This window comes from Scleropages formosus, chromosome 12 (assembly GCF_900964775.1).
Source record: "Scleropages formosus chromosome 12, fSclFor1.1, whole genome shotgun sequence".
Classification (NCBI taxonomy): Eukaryota; Metazoa; Chordata; class Actinopteri; order Osteoglossiformes; family Osteoglossidae; genus Scleropages; species Scleropages formosus.
This window is the reverse complement of record NC_041817.1, coordinates 6,393,980-6,410,975: the sequence shown is the minus strand read 5'-3', so window position 1 is coordinate 6,410,975 and position 16,996 is coordinate 6,393,980. Positions and strand designations below refer to the sequence as shown.

General features: G+C 53.1%; 1 protein-coding gene across 1 annotated transcript in view; it reads right to left on the bottom strand.

Moving 5' to 3' along the window:
• Positions 1-398: 398 nt before the first annotated feature.
• The window catches only part of zdhhc8b (zDHHC palmitoyltransferase 8b), a 73,760-nt gene continuing 57,162 nt past the window's right edge, over positions 399-16,996 (bottom strand). The window contains exons 2-11 of the mRNA XM_029257056.1: positions 11,318-11,439; positions 9,789-9,946; positions 8,849-9,021; positions 7,951-8,053; positions 7,676-7,767; positions 6,767-6,899; positions 6,340-6,451; positions 4,375-4,484; positions 3,163-4,181; positions 399-2,681 (exon numbers count right to left, since the gene is read on the bottom strand). Of these exons, the coding sequence (XP_029112889.1) occupies positions 2,492-2,681; positions 3,163-4,181; positions 4,375-4,484; positions 6,340-6,451; positions 6,767-6,899; positions 7,676-7,767; positions 7,951-8,053; positions 8,849-9,021; positions 9,789-9,946; positions 11,318-11,439 (2,212 nt within the window). The 3' untranslated portion in view covers positions 399-2,491. The remainder of the gene's footprint in view (positions 2,682-3,162; positions 4,182-4,374; positions 4,485-6,339; positions 6,452-6,766; positions 6,900-7,675; positions 7,768-7,950; positions 8,054-8,848; positions 9,022-9,788; positions 9,947-11,317; positions 11,440-16,996) is intronic.

Genomic DNA, 16,996 nt, shown 5'->3' with positions numbered 1-16,996 from the left:
GGAACACTACTGATGCCCAATGCAAATGACACATTATGGAGTAAACACTCCCCTCCCGACTGAACAGCAGCCAAGCTAATAAAAAGTCACAACACTTAGCATCTAAACATTACCTTTCACTAGTTGATGTCTTTTTCAAATAGCATTACAGTGGCTGCTGCTCCATCTCGCACTAAAGCATCTGAAATGGCAGATGAGAGAGGAACGTTACACAAAGACGTGCAAATAACCACCCTTTACACCGACACGGGAACGAGACGCTCGAAGGGACTGTTCGTCCATCCTCTTAGCGCTCGCACCACCATGCATGTAAAAATGAAGGGAAAAAAGCAAAACAGATGTAACTTTTTTGTATACTACATTTAATCAGTGATTTAAAACAAAAGAAAATAGGTGCACTTTAATAAAACTATATCTTCTTCGAAAGACAATTAAAAAAAGACCCACGTTGTTTCCAGAAAGACCAGCATGACGCAGCGTTCAACACGAGCTGTACCAGACAGCTGCTCAAGGGTTGTCCTGTGCGAGAATGGGATTCACACATGCACACACACTCTTGCAGCACTCTTTCAGAGTGTCCTTTGGCACTGCACCACGTCCCGTAGGTCCTCAAACTCCCTCAGCCACTTCCTCGCTGCGAAAACACTGGAACGTCAACATGGACTTACTCCCCGTAACAACAGTAACCCAAAACTAATTTCAGAAATGCATTAATTTATTATACTTAAATTAAAAACAGACCCAAAAAAAAAAAAAATCCACTCCCTGACAATTTCTGTATAAAAAGCAAGATGTATCAAAGGACTGAAACAGCGGGTATAAAAAGTGAAAGAAAAAAAAAAAGAAAGGACCGAGCTTCGCGTTTTCGTTTGTTACGTCGCTATGGGATACGTGTCTGTGAAATAAATCAGTCTTCCTCGGCATTGCTTCTCTTCGTAGAAGGAAAGGTGTCAAGTTCGTGTGCCTGCGCCTTGTTTGTTCTCGAAGTAAACAAACGTGGTACAGCAGCGCCCACGCATTTCTTTCCGGAGCGACGGCTGGAGAAGAGCCACCGACCGCACTGACCACGGACCACCGCACGAGGCCTGCTTGGGGTCAGCGGCGTCACTGCTCCAACGGACTCGCCGCTCTTGATGCTCTTGTGGGAACCGAAAGGGTCCAAGAGCGCGGAGGGCCCCCGAGCGCCGCTCTGTTCGCCACGAAGGATCCAGCCGACATCAGTGGCGTCACGCGGGGCTCGGTCCACATCACATCCAGGGCACCTCCTACGTGGAGCGTGGTCTTGTGTCGGGGGGTCACGCCAACGCTCTCGTCCTGAACGCGAGACGGGTGCGGGGTTGTGGGGGCGGGGCTTCCCCACAGCTTTTCAAAAAAGGTCTGCATTGAATAGCACCAATTCCAGCATTGTCACGGGCCTCTCGCTCGCCGCACGTGGCTGTTTTCCACACCCTCCGAGGTTAGCGTCGGCATTAAGCGTCTGCTGTCGTTTATGGATTCAAATGGCAGCGGCCCGAAAAGCCGGAGTGCCTCCAACGCCGGACCGGAAACGCGGCGAAAAGAGTCAACAGGTGAACTTCTGTGACGCTCGTCTGGTGACGTCTTGGTGCGGTAGCGATGCCCTGAGCCTGACGGAAACTGTTACGGTCACGTTTACGCACGATGTCCTGCGGTTTTCAGCACGCTTGGGCTGAAGGGGGTGCTCGGCTGACCGCGTCCAGATCTTCGGCGTCCACGTGCACGTCCGCACGCTAACCGTTCCCCTGCAGGACGCTGCTTCAGCTTCAACTCGGGACACAGGGTGTGTGATCGGTTCAAGAAGAGACGGGGTCGTCGTGGTTGTCCAGACGGCCGTTGACCGCAAACAAAAACACAAGGAAATAATCGCATGGAGAGAGTGGACACGTCCACAGCTGGGAGACACGGGGAGACTTTTCAAAGAGCTGTCTCTGTGCTGCAGACCAGGCACTGGACAAAGGTCTCCTGACCCCATAGGACCACCGCGTCAGATTTCGCTGCAAGTCAGTCACCAGCAGCAGAGCAGCCGATTCCCTTCGCTTACTGGCCTCCCGCGGTCACTGTTGACCGCATGCGGTTCGAAACCCAGGGCTGCCCACCGCGTCCCATGAGGGGCTGCGATCGCAAGAATGACAGCTGTTCCAAAGAAGTGTCGCCGCGACACACCGACACTCGTGACTGAGCGGCGGGACAAACCACGGGAAGAGCAAACAACGGTAACAAACGAACGCGGTGAAACGAAAAGCCATCTTGGGTTTAGACTCCGTTGTTCGGAGCGGACGGGTGAACCGCGTCCCATGATGTCCGCTCGCAAGCTGGCAACTGCGACCGAGCCCCGACTGTGAGAGCAGAAGCCGTCTCGTCGGACAGCAGATTCCCGGAAGGCCCCCCAGGTTTGTCCAAGAAGGAGAGGAGATGAGCCTCGCTCTGGCAGGTTGCTATGCCTCGGGTGGGGGTGGGGGCGGGGGACCTCCCCTCACACAGAGATCTCGTAGGTGGTGCCGCCAACACCCGACACCTTTTTAACATTCGTGTGGCGGCCGGGGCTCAGCGGCACACCTTGGCCGGGGGGTGTCGGTCCCAGACGGCAGTCAACCCGCGACTGCTCTTTGGGCTGCCCGTTAACTTTACCATGATTCACCTTCCCATGGATCTCCTCTCTGCAGCTGAAGAGAAGGAAGAAAATGAACAGAGAGAGGTTCATGTCACACAAAGTTGCATGCGCGCACACACACACACACACACACACGAGCAGCACTGAATACACTCATTATACTCATGTATCCCACACTTCCCCAAAAGCACGTGTCATTTATTCCGTATCCGAAGACGAAAGTGACATTTTTATGCTCCTTTCAGCCGAGTCACTAGAACACTGTCTGACCACTGTGACACATGGTAAAACACGGTAGCCCTTTTACTGCACTTGTATCTGTGTCCAGTCCGGACGTTTTCCTGCAGCGCGTTTCAATTAAATAAATCAAAGGAAACGAGCAGTGTGTTGCGCGCACACACACAGGATGCGATGCGTAAGAGAAGATGACCCCCCTCCCCACACGCCACTAACAAAGTGCTCCTATCCAGCGGGGGACGGCAGTCGTTCTCACCGCCGACAGCAAGGGGGCGCTGTGACATTAGCATCCGTACCTGGGGCCTCCCAGAGAGGGCGAGCCTGTGCGCTCCAGGGCACCGATGAAGGGCAGGGGGTTGTGGCGGGCGTAAGAGGGGGAGCGGGCCAGGCTGGACGGGGAGTGGTGCGGCTGGCGCGCGGGCGAGCGGTAGGGGGTGTCGGCGGCTCTGCCCTGCACGCCACTACCAGACGCCTCGGTGTGGAGCGAGCTGCTCGAAGTCCTGGGCGCGTGGCTCAGCGAGGAGGAGGAGGAGGAGACCAAGGTGCGCGACGTCCCGCCGCCCACTAGGTTGTCCCGGGAACCGTAGGTGGGGGGCGTGGGACCGCGGGAGCCCCGGCCCTCGGGGTAGCAGGCGGCTGGGGGCAGGCTGTGGGCGCCGGCGCCGTCAAACCCCCCCCGCGATGGGCGTCCGCGAACATGGAGCAGCTTCTCCCTCTCCTCCATCTCCTTGCGCTCCTGGATCGAGGCCATGATGGTTTTGGAGAGGTTGTCGTAGCGCACCGGGGACGGGTCCCTGGGGTGCGGCGAGTGGCGGCCCGCGTGCCCCGCCCCTCCCCCGAGGACAGGGCTGTAGGGAGGCGGGGGCTGGCGCTGCAGTTCCGTTGCCCGGGCGTGGCCTGCTCTGGGGGGGAGGTGGGGCGAGAGGTGGCCCCCCACATGGACCCCGGGGTGGTTCGGGCACTCGTCGGACATGAGGGCCACGCCGGGGCTCAGCAGGCTGTCGTAGGAGAGGCTGCCGTTGCGATTGGACAGCGTTCCGGCGGAGAAGACGCCACGATGGGGGGCGGACGTCGCGCTCCCGGGCGGGACGGCGTGAGCCGGGACCTCGTCCCCGTGCCGGAGCGCCTGCCTCAGGCTCAACGAGCGGGAGCTCGTGTCAATCGAGTCCAGCTGCAGCGGCGAGGACTGGAAGCTGCGGTGGAGCGGCGGGTTCCTGTAGTCCGGCAGGTCCAGGTTGGGCTCGGAACGATAGTCGTGAGCCCGGCCGCCCTCCTCCACGATGGCCCCGGGGTGCCGCTCATCCTGCAGGGAAATCTGCAACCGCAGGACCGCAACCGTGAGCTCCTGTGGACCGGGCCGCCAGAGCGGTTACGGTATAAAAAGAGTGTGGCGCCACGGAACGGATCGTATCCTGAATTGTCTTTATTTCACGGAGCTCTTTTAATTCAGCAGGAACACTCCGATGAAGTCACCCGTACCACACCGTTTCCGTGTAACCCAAACTGACCTTCTCGCCGCCTGCGTGGTAGTGCACCTTGGGCATGGTGCCGAACGAGGGTCGGTACTTGTACATGGCCGGGGTGGAGGGGTGCAGGGGCTTGCTGGACAGGGAGCCCTCTGGGGACGGAAAGAAAGAGAACGGCTGTGGGCGAAATCATATTCGGCACAAGTAGCACCCAAAGAAAGTTCTGCAAAAAGCTGTCCTTGCATGCTTATTAATTATTTTACATATATCATAATTATTAACATAAATGGGGCAGTACAGCGAGTAGCGCTGCTGTCTCACAGCGCCTGGGTGGGTTCGATCTCCGCTCAATCTGTGTGGAGTTTGCATGGGTTTCCTCTGGGTGCTCTGGTTTCCTCCCACGGTCTGAAGACATGCTGTTCAGCTTCCCCCATAGTGTGTGAGTGGTAAAGAGTGTGTGTTCCACTGATGTATGGATGAGTGACCCATTGTAAGTAGTGTATCTAGCAGCCTAAGTCACCTTGGTGAGTAAGGTGTGTGGGCTGATAACACTACATAGAGTTCACTGGAAGTCACTTTGGAGAAAAGTGTCTGCTAAATAAATAAATATAAATATAACCAGCGAGTAAATGTAAAATGCAGCGTATGAATTGGCATTACTAAGGTACATTAAGAAAATCATATTTAAAGAAATGTATCCAAAACTACACCAATTTTTCAGATGTAAAATACAGATGTTTGTGTTTAGCTATTCATTTTTCTCTGGTATTCCAACAGCAGGTGGCGTAGCGGCTAAAGCCGCCACCTTCGGTTTTAATCTCACCTCATGCTGTAGTAGCTTTAAGCAAGGTACTTACCCTGAACTGATACAGTAAAAATTACTTAGCTGGAAGTGCTTCATATTGTAAGTCACTTTTGAAGAAGCTCCAGCCAAATTAATAAATGTAAACCAATGAAAAAATAAATGCACCTGTACAAAATACCAACGCAACATTTTAAGTCAATTCAGTAGGAGCTCGCTCAGTTCAGTAATATAAAGGTGCAGAGATGTATACAAAAAAAAAAAAAAAAAAAAAAAAACACTAATGGATGGCATTTTCAACACAGCTGGATGCAGATGTCATTACTGCTCTTTTCAAATCACTGCAGCCAAAAGCCTCATGACTATTCAGTGCAAAGCGAGCAGTGCCACAGTCCACCAGCAGGGGGCGCCACAGGCGCAACAAAACAGCTGTGCTGCAGCTGGGCAGCCTCACTGTCAAGGGCCTGTCAGTAATACAGGAAGAAATGGGCTTTGAGAAAGGTTTCAGGAACCCTGCTTTAAAAAAAAAAAAAAAAAACCACTAAAATACATACATACAGTATATTATTATGGCAGCCATAAAAAAACAGGTATGATTCATTTGTGACCACGCCCACGCAAAAGACGTGAAAAAGAAATGGAAAGAACACAACTGTTTATACGAGCAGGCTGCAGCCGTCTCTCCAGGTTAGATGCCGTTTCCACGGCTATATTTATCTGGGAGCAGGAGCTCGCCGAACGGCCGTCGCTGAGCACGGTCGGGTAATTAAAGGCCGCTCGCACCGCTACGCCTGGCAGCGCTCCGCTCCTAATGCTCCTGCTGCAAGATAAATTACAGTGCGAGCTGGATGCACACCGAAATTAGCGGGTGGCGTGCAAGCCCCTCGCTGGCAGCTCCTCGAGGACCCCCAGCCACGCCTCCGCAGCACGTTCACTAAACCGGGTCGCGTAGGGCCACAGGAGGTACGGGGGATGGGGGAATAACGGCCTGGCGGGCGCTACGGGGACACGAAGGAGGGATCCTTCTCCGCTCTACAGCAGTGGCATCTGGTTTTGCAAAAATGGGTTTTAAAGCCCACGTCCAAAAGAAAGTCTCACTTATCCCGTTAAACCCTTAACACCCCTCTGAGGGCAATGCATCGTGGGTAGCAACTTTTGTGCACAGGCCCTCCCTCCGGCTCTCTCTGCCGGCGTGGGGTCCTGACCTTCGCTGGAGGTCAGCGGGCTCTTCAGCTCCTTGTACTTGTCCGCTTTGGGGGGCAGAGGGGGCTGCGTGTCCAGCTGCTTGTCGTCCAGCATGTCCAGGCTGCCTTTGGACTGAGGGAAGAGCGACACACAAGACACCATGAGGGGGCAGGAACACAGTCATCAGATCTTCAGTCCAACTCCATTCATGAATTCATTCATTCATTCATTGTAGGTCCCCATACAGGTCCCCCCATCAGTGGCCGGCGTTTGCCCTGCTGGACAGCCCCTCCTAAGGGTGGTGCCACTGGTGGCAAGAGGACGTCCGCTACAGCCTAAAGAGATGCCAGCTCCCCCTGGAACCTTCCGGGTAACTGTCCTGGAAACAGGAGCGCCCCCCCCCACAGTCTCCGGTAGGACAATGGGCTGTGAGCTCAGGTGCATTACTTTGCTTCTCAGGATGCTGCCCTGGATCCCGTTGTCACTGATCTTGATGGTGACCTGTCTGTCCGAGAGCTCTGGCCGCAGGAACGGGGGCTGGATGGCGACTGGCATCTTCCTGCTGGGGTCCACAAAGTACCTGTTGGTGGAATGATGAGATGGGGTTGTGTAACCCCGGTAAAGCCAAGGTTCACACACCACTAAGTGGATCCATTCATTCATTCATTCATTCATGGCTACTGCTTGAATAGTACAGGATCACAGTGGTAGTGTGGCAGGGACACAATGAACAGGACACACCTGTCCACTGTAGGGCAATCTCTCTCACTCACATACACACACAGCAACTTTTGGCAACACATCTGAACTGCGCGAGGAAACCAGAGCACCCAGAAGAAGCCCATGCAGGCACAGGGAGAACATACGAAGTCCGCAGAGACTGTGCCAGATTCGAACCCGCGCCCGAAAACTCAGCCCGGGCACCGCGAGGCACCACCTGTATCCGTAAACACGCAGGGTGCCGTGGCAGTTCCAGTGACCGGGTACGACGGCGAACATTTTACAGGGCACTTTTTCTGCGAGGACAAGAACGTCCTTCTTTGACGACCCCTGACCGCAGCTCACAAAGGACTGTTTAAGAGTCAGCAACAGCTGTGACGTGGCCCATAAAGCCCAGCGGCGACGAACGAGCTGCGCGTTCACCACACTCTCCGGGCCATTGTTGTGCTGGGAGATTAGCGCCCATCTGCTCTCCCACGGGACCTGTTCCTACAACCCAAAAACACAGGGCGCGCAGCCCCCCGTGGACCACGGCGGATTATGACGGCCCCCCGCGACCGCTCGTAGACGAGCTCAAGATGTGCGCCACCTCCCATCAGTCCCTGCCGAGCACCCGCTGCGAAAATGCGCACTTACCTAGGAGCCAGGGGGCTGCATAGGACGTATTCGACGTTGCCACAGCAACCGCGCGTGAAAGGGTTGACCCCCCCGCGGAACTTCCCGGTCACCTACGGAACGATGCAGGCAACATCAGCATACCGCTGTGAACGTGACTCACACGCTTACCATCATTTGCTTGACACGTGACAGAGAGCAGCTCTTCTGGGACACACTGACAAAACGATCCCCCGGAAACACAGAAGAGCGTGCCGTCACACATCATCGGGGGTCAGAGCTCAATCCGTCCTCACCTGCTCGTTGGTGGTGCGCCCTCGTGCTACCAGGACCATGTGGAACCCGGTGAGCCCCACGACAGGAATGAAGAAAAGGCCTGCGATGCACATCACCACCAAACTGGGGCGCGGCAGTCAAGGAGCCTTCTGAGCGTAGTTCAGTCGCCACTAGAACGACCATGAGGAGGCGGCTGGCCCTGAGGGACCCCCGAAGCAACACTCCCACATGTTCACAGCATTGCAGGGCTCTCTGGTTCTCAACTCTGGTCACTGGGACCTTCACAGAACATCCCTGTGCTCTTGACCAGAATTCTCTCTGACGTCTCAGATGTCAGATCTATATTTATTCACTAGAAGCATATATAATTGGCACGGAACACAGAGGTGATTGTGACAGAGGGTGTGATGCAAATTTGCGGGGCTGTCAAGAGATCAGAAGAAAAGTGGGTTTGAACGAGATGCCATTGAGACAATTATCGGGTATCGGGAGGGATTCAGCAGTTCTGAATGGCAGAGGGAGTTCGTTACACCACAAGGGAGAACCTAGAGACTTCTGACTTGGGACCTCTTGTGAGCGAGACCACCAGGCGGTCAGAGGTGGAGGAGCAGAGCGCTCCTGCTGGAGTGTAGGGAGCGATCAGGTCCTACAGGTACCGTGGTGCAGAGGCTAACTTGGCGGAATGTGAGAGATTCCGTCCTTTTCCACGTAATAAGGTGTTAACGGCCCATGAGTGACAGTATGAGATGGGCAGAGCAGATTTGATGAAGTGATAACCTGAGCGATGGCCACCTGTCAACGACAGAAGACGTGCTTTTCATTTTGAACCGGCACAACACGAGCGGTGCCGGACCCAGACCATGAGGCTGTGCAGGGGGTCTCCGGTGGAACGGAGGGACCGGGGGGCCGGAAGGATACGTGACGGTGGTGTGCAGGGCGCCCAGCCGCTCCACATGGTGGAGCACGAAGAGCAGGCCGAAGGAGAAAACGCCCACCATGTGGGCGCTGAGAGAGAGCAGGAACAGGAAGAAGTAGCGGTAGTTGCGCCTCCCGATGCAGTTGTTCACCCAGGGGCAGTGGTGGTCGAAGTCCTGCAGGGGGATGACAAGCAGGAGGATGAGCAAGGCAACACTGCTGCGTTCACAGGAGGGGCTGGGGGTGCAGGTCAGCGCGTCCGTCACACTGGTAGCTAGAGAGCGAGCCCAACGCCCATTGGTGTTAGTGCCACCGTGGGAATATGGAGTATGTGGGAATATCGCTGGCGCCCCCCCCGAGTTCGGAGCTGTTCGCTGCTCAGGCAGGAGCGCCGTGAGCCATCGGTGCTGTGAAGACTGAGCTGACACTTGTACCATGTTCTTGTTCTAGAGCTTGTTTCGCCGTTGTCTGCATCAGTGGACAGTTCGGTGTGTCACTAACCCCTTCTCCTCATTAGTTATACAAAGATTTTATTTAATAATAATCATTTTCGGCGGGGTGCGGTGGCGCTGTGGGTTTGGCCTGCGCCTGCTCTCTGGTGGGTCTGGGGTTCGAGTCCCACTTGGGGTACCTTGCGATGGGCTGGCGTCCTGTCCTGGGTGTGTCCCCTCCCCCTCCAGCCTTACACCCTGTGTTGCTGGGTTAGGCTCCGGTTCGTCACGACCCCGTTCGGGACAAGCAGCTTCAGACAGTGCGTGCGCATTTTCAGTCAGGCCTTTATACTCCTATCATTTACGTTTACTTTGTTTAACATGAATCCAGCAATCGCATGTAAATTATCCAGCAACTGAGCACTACAAACTTAAATGTATGTGAGTGTGTGTGTGTGTGTGTGTGTGTGTGTGTGTGTGTGTGTGTGTGTGTGTACCCCCCGATCTCTCACCTCCACACAGTTGTCACACACACTGCAGTGGGAGCAGCGCGGTGGTCTGTAGAAGTGGCAGGTGGCGCACCACTTCATGCGCACCTGGATGCCCTTGATCTCGACGTTCTTGTAGAGGGGTGCGCGGAAGTCGTCGTCCTTGTCCTCGTCCTCATCGGCTGCCGTGGCGACAAGTCACAAATCGGTCGGGGGACTCGGAGAGGCTTTTCACAAGAAGCTCTGCGCAACATTACAAGTAGCGAAACCACGTTCTCTACTTCCCCCGACACGATCATAAAGCCTCTTAAAATCTGATTCCCAGAGCAGGCTGCACACACTGGGCTTCCAGTCACCCCAAGGTGGCACCGGTGTGGAACGGGGTGTCGAGAGGTCATTTTGCACCTGTTGCCTCAGTGCACATGAGATCCAGGGATCACCAGCATCACAGTCACTACAGTTTGAACAGAAACCTCCTGATCCTGCTGCAGCTACCAACACACAAACACACACACTTCTGCTAACATCATTCTTTTGGAAGCGAGCATCAGTGATGATGCTCCTCCAGACAACCACCCACGATGGCTGATGGAACCCTGGACCCCTGGAGCACCGGTGAAGCACTGAGCGTGAGAGCTGACATTCTACAGTGATGTCTAAAGAACATACGGAAACGAAGGGCACCCAAAGGTCACCGTTTAAACGGAAGTTTAAAGGCAGTTTAGTGCAGATCGTAGGGGATGAGTAAGTGGGCGCATGCTAATGGATCTCTGTCCGATTAGTCATCACAGAGGTCCCTCGCAGAGAGGCCATTTTCATCACCGCCACCCCTCTCTGCCCTCAAAAAGGGGCCACACAGAGGCACAAGTTGAAAGAAATGTCACTGTAGGTCATCATGGCTGCCGGTGTCCGGGCTGAGTCACCGCTTGTCTCCTCTCCGAACCTCTCCCAGGTGCCACGGTCTCCATGACAACCAGGTCCGCGTAGGCAGAAAATGGATATTACGGGTGGTGGGGAGTGTTGCTTCGAGGAGATGACGAGATACATCCAATACGTGTGAGAGATGCAATGACCGCACCCCGCTGACGAAGATGTAGAGGGCGCGGTGTGTGTCGGCATAATTAGAAGCTCATGTTTCCACATAATTCCTGTTTGTGCGTGCTTGCTTGTGTGACTGCCCTGTTATTGACTGGTGTCCTGTCCAGGGTGTCCCCTGCCTCACACCCTATGATTCCTGGATAGACTCTGAACCCCTGTGACCCTCAACTGGATACGCGCTTACTGGTGGTGGAAGAATAATGTACGAATGAATGAGAAGTTATTCTTAATGATCAGAGTGCTCTGTGGACAATGAGAAGTCCAGCCCTGTTCCACTCCTGGGGTACGATGTCACCTCACAAATAGTGCAGGTCCCCAGCGGGGATGAGCCGGAGAGTGAGCGCATGCTCACGTCTGCTAAGGGAACGCGGCTAAAGAGGGCGGCAGCCCGAAACGAAGAGAAAAGGCGGCAAGACGACAACCGAGAGCCGGGGATGGAGGGCGACCTCACTGACCTCTGGGGAACATGCCGGGGTCCATGAAGGTAGCCATGCTGAAGTTGGCCAACACAAAGAGAAAGACGAGTCCATTGTAGAGGGGGATGGCGGGGGAGATGGCCTGCGTCAACCAGGGGCACCTGGGGGCACACAAAGAGAAGGAGGTCGTTAAAGCACACCCTTGTTTTATTTATTCGTTTTTACAGCACACCATTAGCGCGTTCAAACAAACGTGAGGAGCACGAACAGAGCGACGCAAACACACGCATGTGCAGCTGAGAAACACCTCGTTCCGCACGCCACTGTGATGGTGAGCTCTTCAACGAGGAAAAAAAGACTACGGGTATGGCGATAAAGTAATTTGGGAACATAATCTGCGCTCTGATGTTCACCATCACCTCTCTCACACACACACACACACACACACACACACACACACACACACACACACAGCAAATACTCTCCTTCTCAGTCAGCAGAGGAAACGATTTCCAGCCTCTAGTCCCAAGCAAACGGGGAATGGCAAAGCTTGCAAAACGAGGACGCCACGTGCGACGGAACAGCTCGGACTCTTAGCGCCGCCCACTAATCTAATGAGAAGCTCCAAAGAGTCACGGGAAGAGGAAGGGTGCAAGAAGGTAGACCCACACCTTGGTTCAAAGCCAAGGTTCAATGGAAATGTTTGAGAGGCTCAATGTACAGGAGGGTCATTCACGAGGTTAGTGCTGCTGCAACGTGACACGTGCGACTCGGACAGCACGCGGGGTAAAGATGTCACTTCTGTTACTGCATCTACATTCCCATTTATTTAGCCGACCTACAGCGTTGAGCTACCCACGACTTATTCATTCGTACAGGGTAAGTACCCGGATCAAGGGCACTACAGCAGGAGGTGGGATTCGAACCTGGAATCCTCCGCTCAAGGCGACAGCCCGAACCACTACGCCACCTGCTGCCCCATAAAGGCAAGGCGGTCGTGATGGCGCGACACGTGGCCTCTGTTCAGACGAGGCATCTCGGCGACACAGTCCGCGCTGGGGAAGGAGAGGGCAACTAGAACACGGACCAGCCTGAGGGCTGCACACACTCGAGCGTTGCGGTCCCCATCTTAACGTTTACGTCTGCTGCTTTTTAATCCATCTATGACTCCGGAAACGGGCCAGCAGCTTCTCGGCCCTTTCATCTGTCTCGCAGGCACAGCAGCACTTCGACGGGCTCTCTTTCAGCGATCATGTGCACTTTGACTCTCCGGCAACGGACCCGCGGTTGAGCTGCCAGTGCTGCTTTAAGTTTGTCTACTGTTTGCAGTCTATCTGCACCCTTCTGTGCTTGTCTGGGTGCGGTATTCACCTATTCCAGTGTCACTGCAGTGTCACGCCTTGTTTGTGCGCTACTGTAGCCCTGTGCAGCTTCCTTTAGGATACATAAAGTATCCATCCATCCATCCATCCTTCGCTGTATCTATCAGTATCCAGCCATCTCTAGGTACCCATACCTCTATATCTACCTCTACATCTCTATCTGTCTATGCATCTATCTAGCTCTCCATCTACTCAACTACCTATGCAGTTATTGCTATAGCTGTCCTATCCATCCATCCATCCACCAGTCCATTCTCAGGAGAACCAGGTTTGATTCTGTGCGTGAGTGAGATGGGTCTTCAAAGCAGGCCAGTGCTCGAGTTTACCCCTAATTTAAAAAAAAAAAAAAAGGCTGATGTTTTTGCTCATAAATAATTACGTGCTGTCCAGTGGTACTCCCAGGGGCAGCTCCCTTCAAGAAAGGATGTACTCATGGCACGCACATGTGCAGATGTGGGCAGACACAAATACGCCCAGTAAGACCCATTTCACCGCACGCTTGTTAGCAAGACGTGGGGCGGTCCTGAGGCTTTGACCACTGGGGGAAGGGCTCGGGACTCTGCGGTCCAGCAGCAAACCCAGTGTCCGGCTGCTGCCTTGGGTCAGTTCTGACACAGCAGGTTCTCATCTTCCCTGAGAAGCACCGTTCAGCACCCAATAATCCCTCGATCAAGACAACGGGATTAAGCGGGAGCTGTCGCAGAAGCCGTGCGTCACACACGGTGCGTTTTGACGCGGGCTGCCCCGTGCAGCGGAGCTCTTTCACGGAGCAGTAGAGCTCGAATTTGTTTTGGGGCTTCGACGTGACGCTGGTGAGAATCGAGCCCAGTGGCATTTTTGTTGTCAGAGAGACGGCAAACAGAGGGCAAACACAGGAAACTCTGGCCAGTCTCCTGAACCTCAAAACAACAGTTTAACAGGCCAGCTGTAAATACAGTGACCCTTCATTTCCTATGGAACAGTCAAAGAAGCAAAGAAGTAGGCGTGGAAGTGTCTTAAACTGCCCACTTCGGGGCCAGCAGGTGGCGTAGGGGTTAGATCGTCTGTCTCCCACTCAAAGGTCCTTGGTTCACATCCCACTCCTGCTGTGGGACATAAGAATATAAACAATTAACATGCATGAATGCTGCGTTGGACAAGGCTTTTTTTTTTTTCCCCCCATTTCACACATTAGTCATGTTAAAATACTTTTTAAAAAAAAAAAAAAAAAAAAGTACAGCAATTATAAAATGAAATTCAGCGTTTTACAAATACCGTAGTCAGTATCATATTATATTACCCAATATCATCCAGTTGCCTTGCGTAAGAATTATGAATAATGAACACTCACTTTTTGCTTGCCAGCCGCTTGCCAGCCACTTTAAATAAAAAAAAAATATGTGGAAGAGAATCACAGATTCGCAAGTTTTGTAAACAAAACGCAGTTGCTACTAGATACCCTGAGAGCCAAATGAGAGGAGTTCTGGGTTCCGTGAGCAGGGCGATCAGCCGATGGTACCGTGCAGCAGACGAAGCGCTCGCCCTTAGACGTTATGACCGAATGTCGGGACTCAACAGTACAGCGGCGTTAATGGGATGGCGTAACTCCCTGTGGTTGAAGGCCGAATACGCCACAACTGGAGGACAACCTGGAACCGACATTACCAAGCTCCTTCTCATGGTCGACATGGAAACCAGTACAATCTGAAACAAAATTTAAGTTAAAAATCTGAAATAAAACCAAGACGACCTCCAGGACACTAAGGGAAACCATGAAGGTGTCGTGGGACGAGAAAGCGTTTTGACATCCCTCCCAACAGCCTTTTGAAATCCCTCCATCCTGTCGCTTTGCACCGTTTTGCTCTCTGGTGCGTCCAGCTGGTGCGGTTAATGGTGGCGAGGGGAGGCGCCGCACGGCATGCCGAACACGTGGCCAAGGATGCGGACGCACCCCAGGCAGCACCTCTGGGAGACTTCTCTGGTATCACTGAGCTCCCTTAGTGCCAAACCAGAGTTGGGTTTCCCCTCCACGTCGGGGGTGTCGATGAAAACGGGCACAAAGAAAAGAGGCTCTGTCTTCGAACCCGCTCAGCTGACCGGAGATGGAGAAGCAGACCGGGAGAAGAAGTGTGCGGAAAGTAAACAACGAAGAGCAGAAGCAACTCGATGGGACGGAGCTCGCGGGAGAGGTTTGTTGCTCTCCGACATGGAAGCTGGCTTTTGGCTGCTTGAAGGTTTCTGAAACCGTGAAATGGGAAACACACAAAGGTGGAAAACACACTGTTTGATGGCATTTATAATTCGAAATCTGCAACACTTGCACATAAAACTGTATTTGTCATACATACAAGGAGAATCATTGTCAGGAACCACAAAGGACCATCTTCTTCTTGCGGAGAAGTCATGATTACACCACAACCCTAACCGCAGATCAAGGTGCCCTGAAGTGCTCCAGTAAAAAAAATACCTCCCTGTAACAATGTATGAATCATTCCAAACACGAATACCCAGAAGCAGGTAGCACAGTGGTTACAGCTGCTGACTTCGGGTTCAGATCTTGCAGGTTCGAATCCCACCTCATGCCGCAGTACTCTTGACGAAATAACCCAACGGAATAAATCACTGTAACCAGCTCATCATTTTAAGCTGCCTTGGATGAAAGTATCAGCTGAATGAAAAGATGCAAAATGTCAATGCTGTGAGATGCTTTGGAGAAAATAAATGAATAAACAATGCAGGTAAGGCCCAAAGCGAGCGCCACCGAACAAAAATTTGTGACACAAATGTGATACAGCTGCTGTCCGTCTGCACTTTTATTTTCCCCGAGTCGTATGCTGGAGGAAAGCGTCTGCTAAGTGAATAAATGTCAAGTTCCTGGAAAGCGGCTAAGGAGAAGGAGAGTCGATCCCTCGATCAGCTCAGTAGAGAGCGGATATGAGAGCAGCCATGGGCGGCGTGCGGCGCGGCGCTGTGATGAGCACCGGAGTGCCCTTCCGTCAGCCGAACTGTCACAGGACAACATGACAACTGAGACAGGTGTGTGATGGAGGTGATTCAGGCACATGGTGAATCTACACTGAACTGTCACCTTTTCTCAGAGATGTTTTTTTTTTAATCAGGCCTCTTGTACAATGTACTGAAGATGCCCCCAACACATTTTTCTTGGGACTGTACAATTACATTTGTCACTTTTTTATACGAAGTGATCCACAGTGATTTTCTCATGTATACAGCTGGGTAGTTTTTACTGTATCAATTCAGGGTAACTACCTTAAGGGTACAGTTGCAGGCGGTGGGACTCAAACCTGGATTCTCCAAGTGCAAGGCGGTAGCTCTAACCAGTACGCCACCTGTTGGTGGGACTGTACAACAATTTGAACTGTAAATAATGCTACCCATAAATGAATAAACCAGACCGCCCACCGAGAGGCCGAGTATTCCATTGTGCGCATCCCGCAAATGTGCACCGCAGCACCACAGAGGGACCGGCATGCTGTCCGACCCCACTGGCAAAGACACACGGAGAGAGCGCCAAGTGCCGACGTAAGGACCCCCGCTCAACAGCCGGAGTCCCACTGCGGAGCCAAAGCCCAGGTTCTCCACGGACCCTCTACGCCCACAGCGTCGGATTCTCCTGCAGCACACCTCTCTTTCCCGACCAGATCCCACCAGCAGGAAGGAAACTTCCCAGAAAATTATCATAAAATGGAACACAAGCAGCTGCACCGTCAGCACACACCCGCTAACAACACCGCAGCAGTGTGGATCCGGATCTTCTCAAGCCTTTCAAGCATCGCGGCAAAGAACCCATGACCAAAGCAACAAACACTTATTAAAATGACATTTCCTAACGATGTTCATTCCATCGGCGCGCTATTTAAAACTCGGCCAACATCTCACCTTAAGAACATGAAGGAATGTCGCTGCACTTAGATCTCAGTCCCTCTGGAATCAGGCATCGCTATTTATTCGCGGCACCTAGCGCCCGAGAACATTCCAGCACAAGGGCACGTCTGCGCCGAGAGGCATTTTGAAGTTATAACGATTCTAAAATTATCCCAGAAAAGACGGCTGATGAAGACATTCCGTAGCCACACACTGATAGATGAGCTATCAGAGTAAACGGGGAGGAGAAGAACGTCAGATCCTAAATATAGCGATCCGTACACGTACAAAATGCAATTTAAGGTAAGTACCTCGCTCAAGGGTACTACAGCTGGAGGTGGGACTTGAACCTGCAACCTTTGGGTCCAAAGGCAGCAGCTGGAAAGAATACGCATCCAGCCGTCCCCATTACTCATTTGTAGTACATTTTTATTAAAAAGTAGTGTTTCCTCCAAATTTCCTGATGGACCTT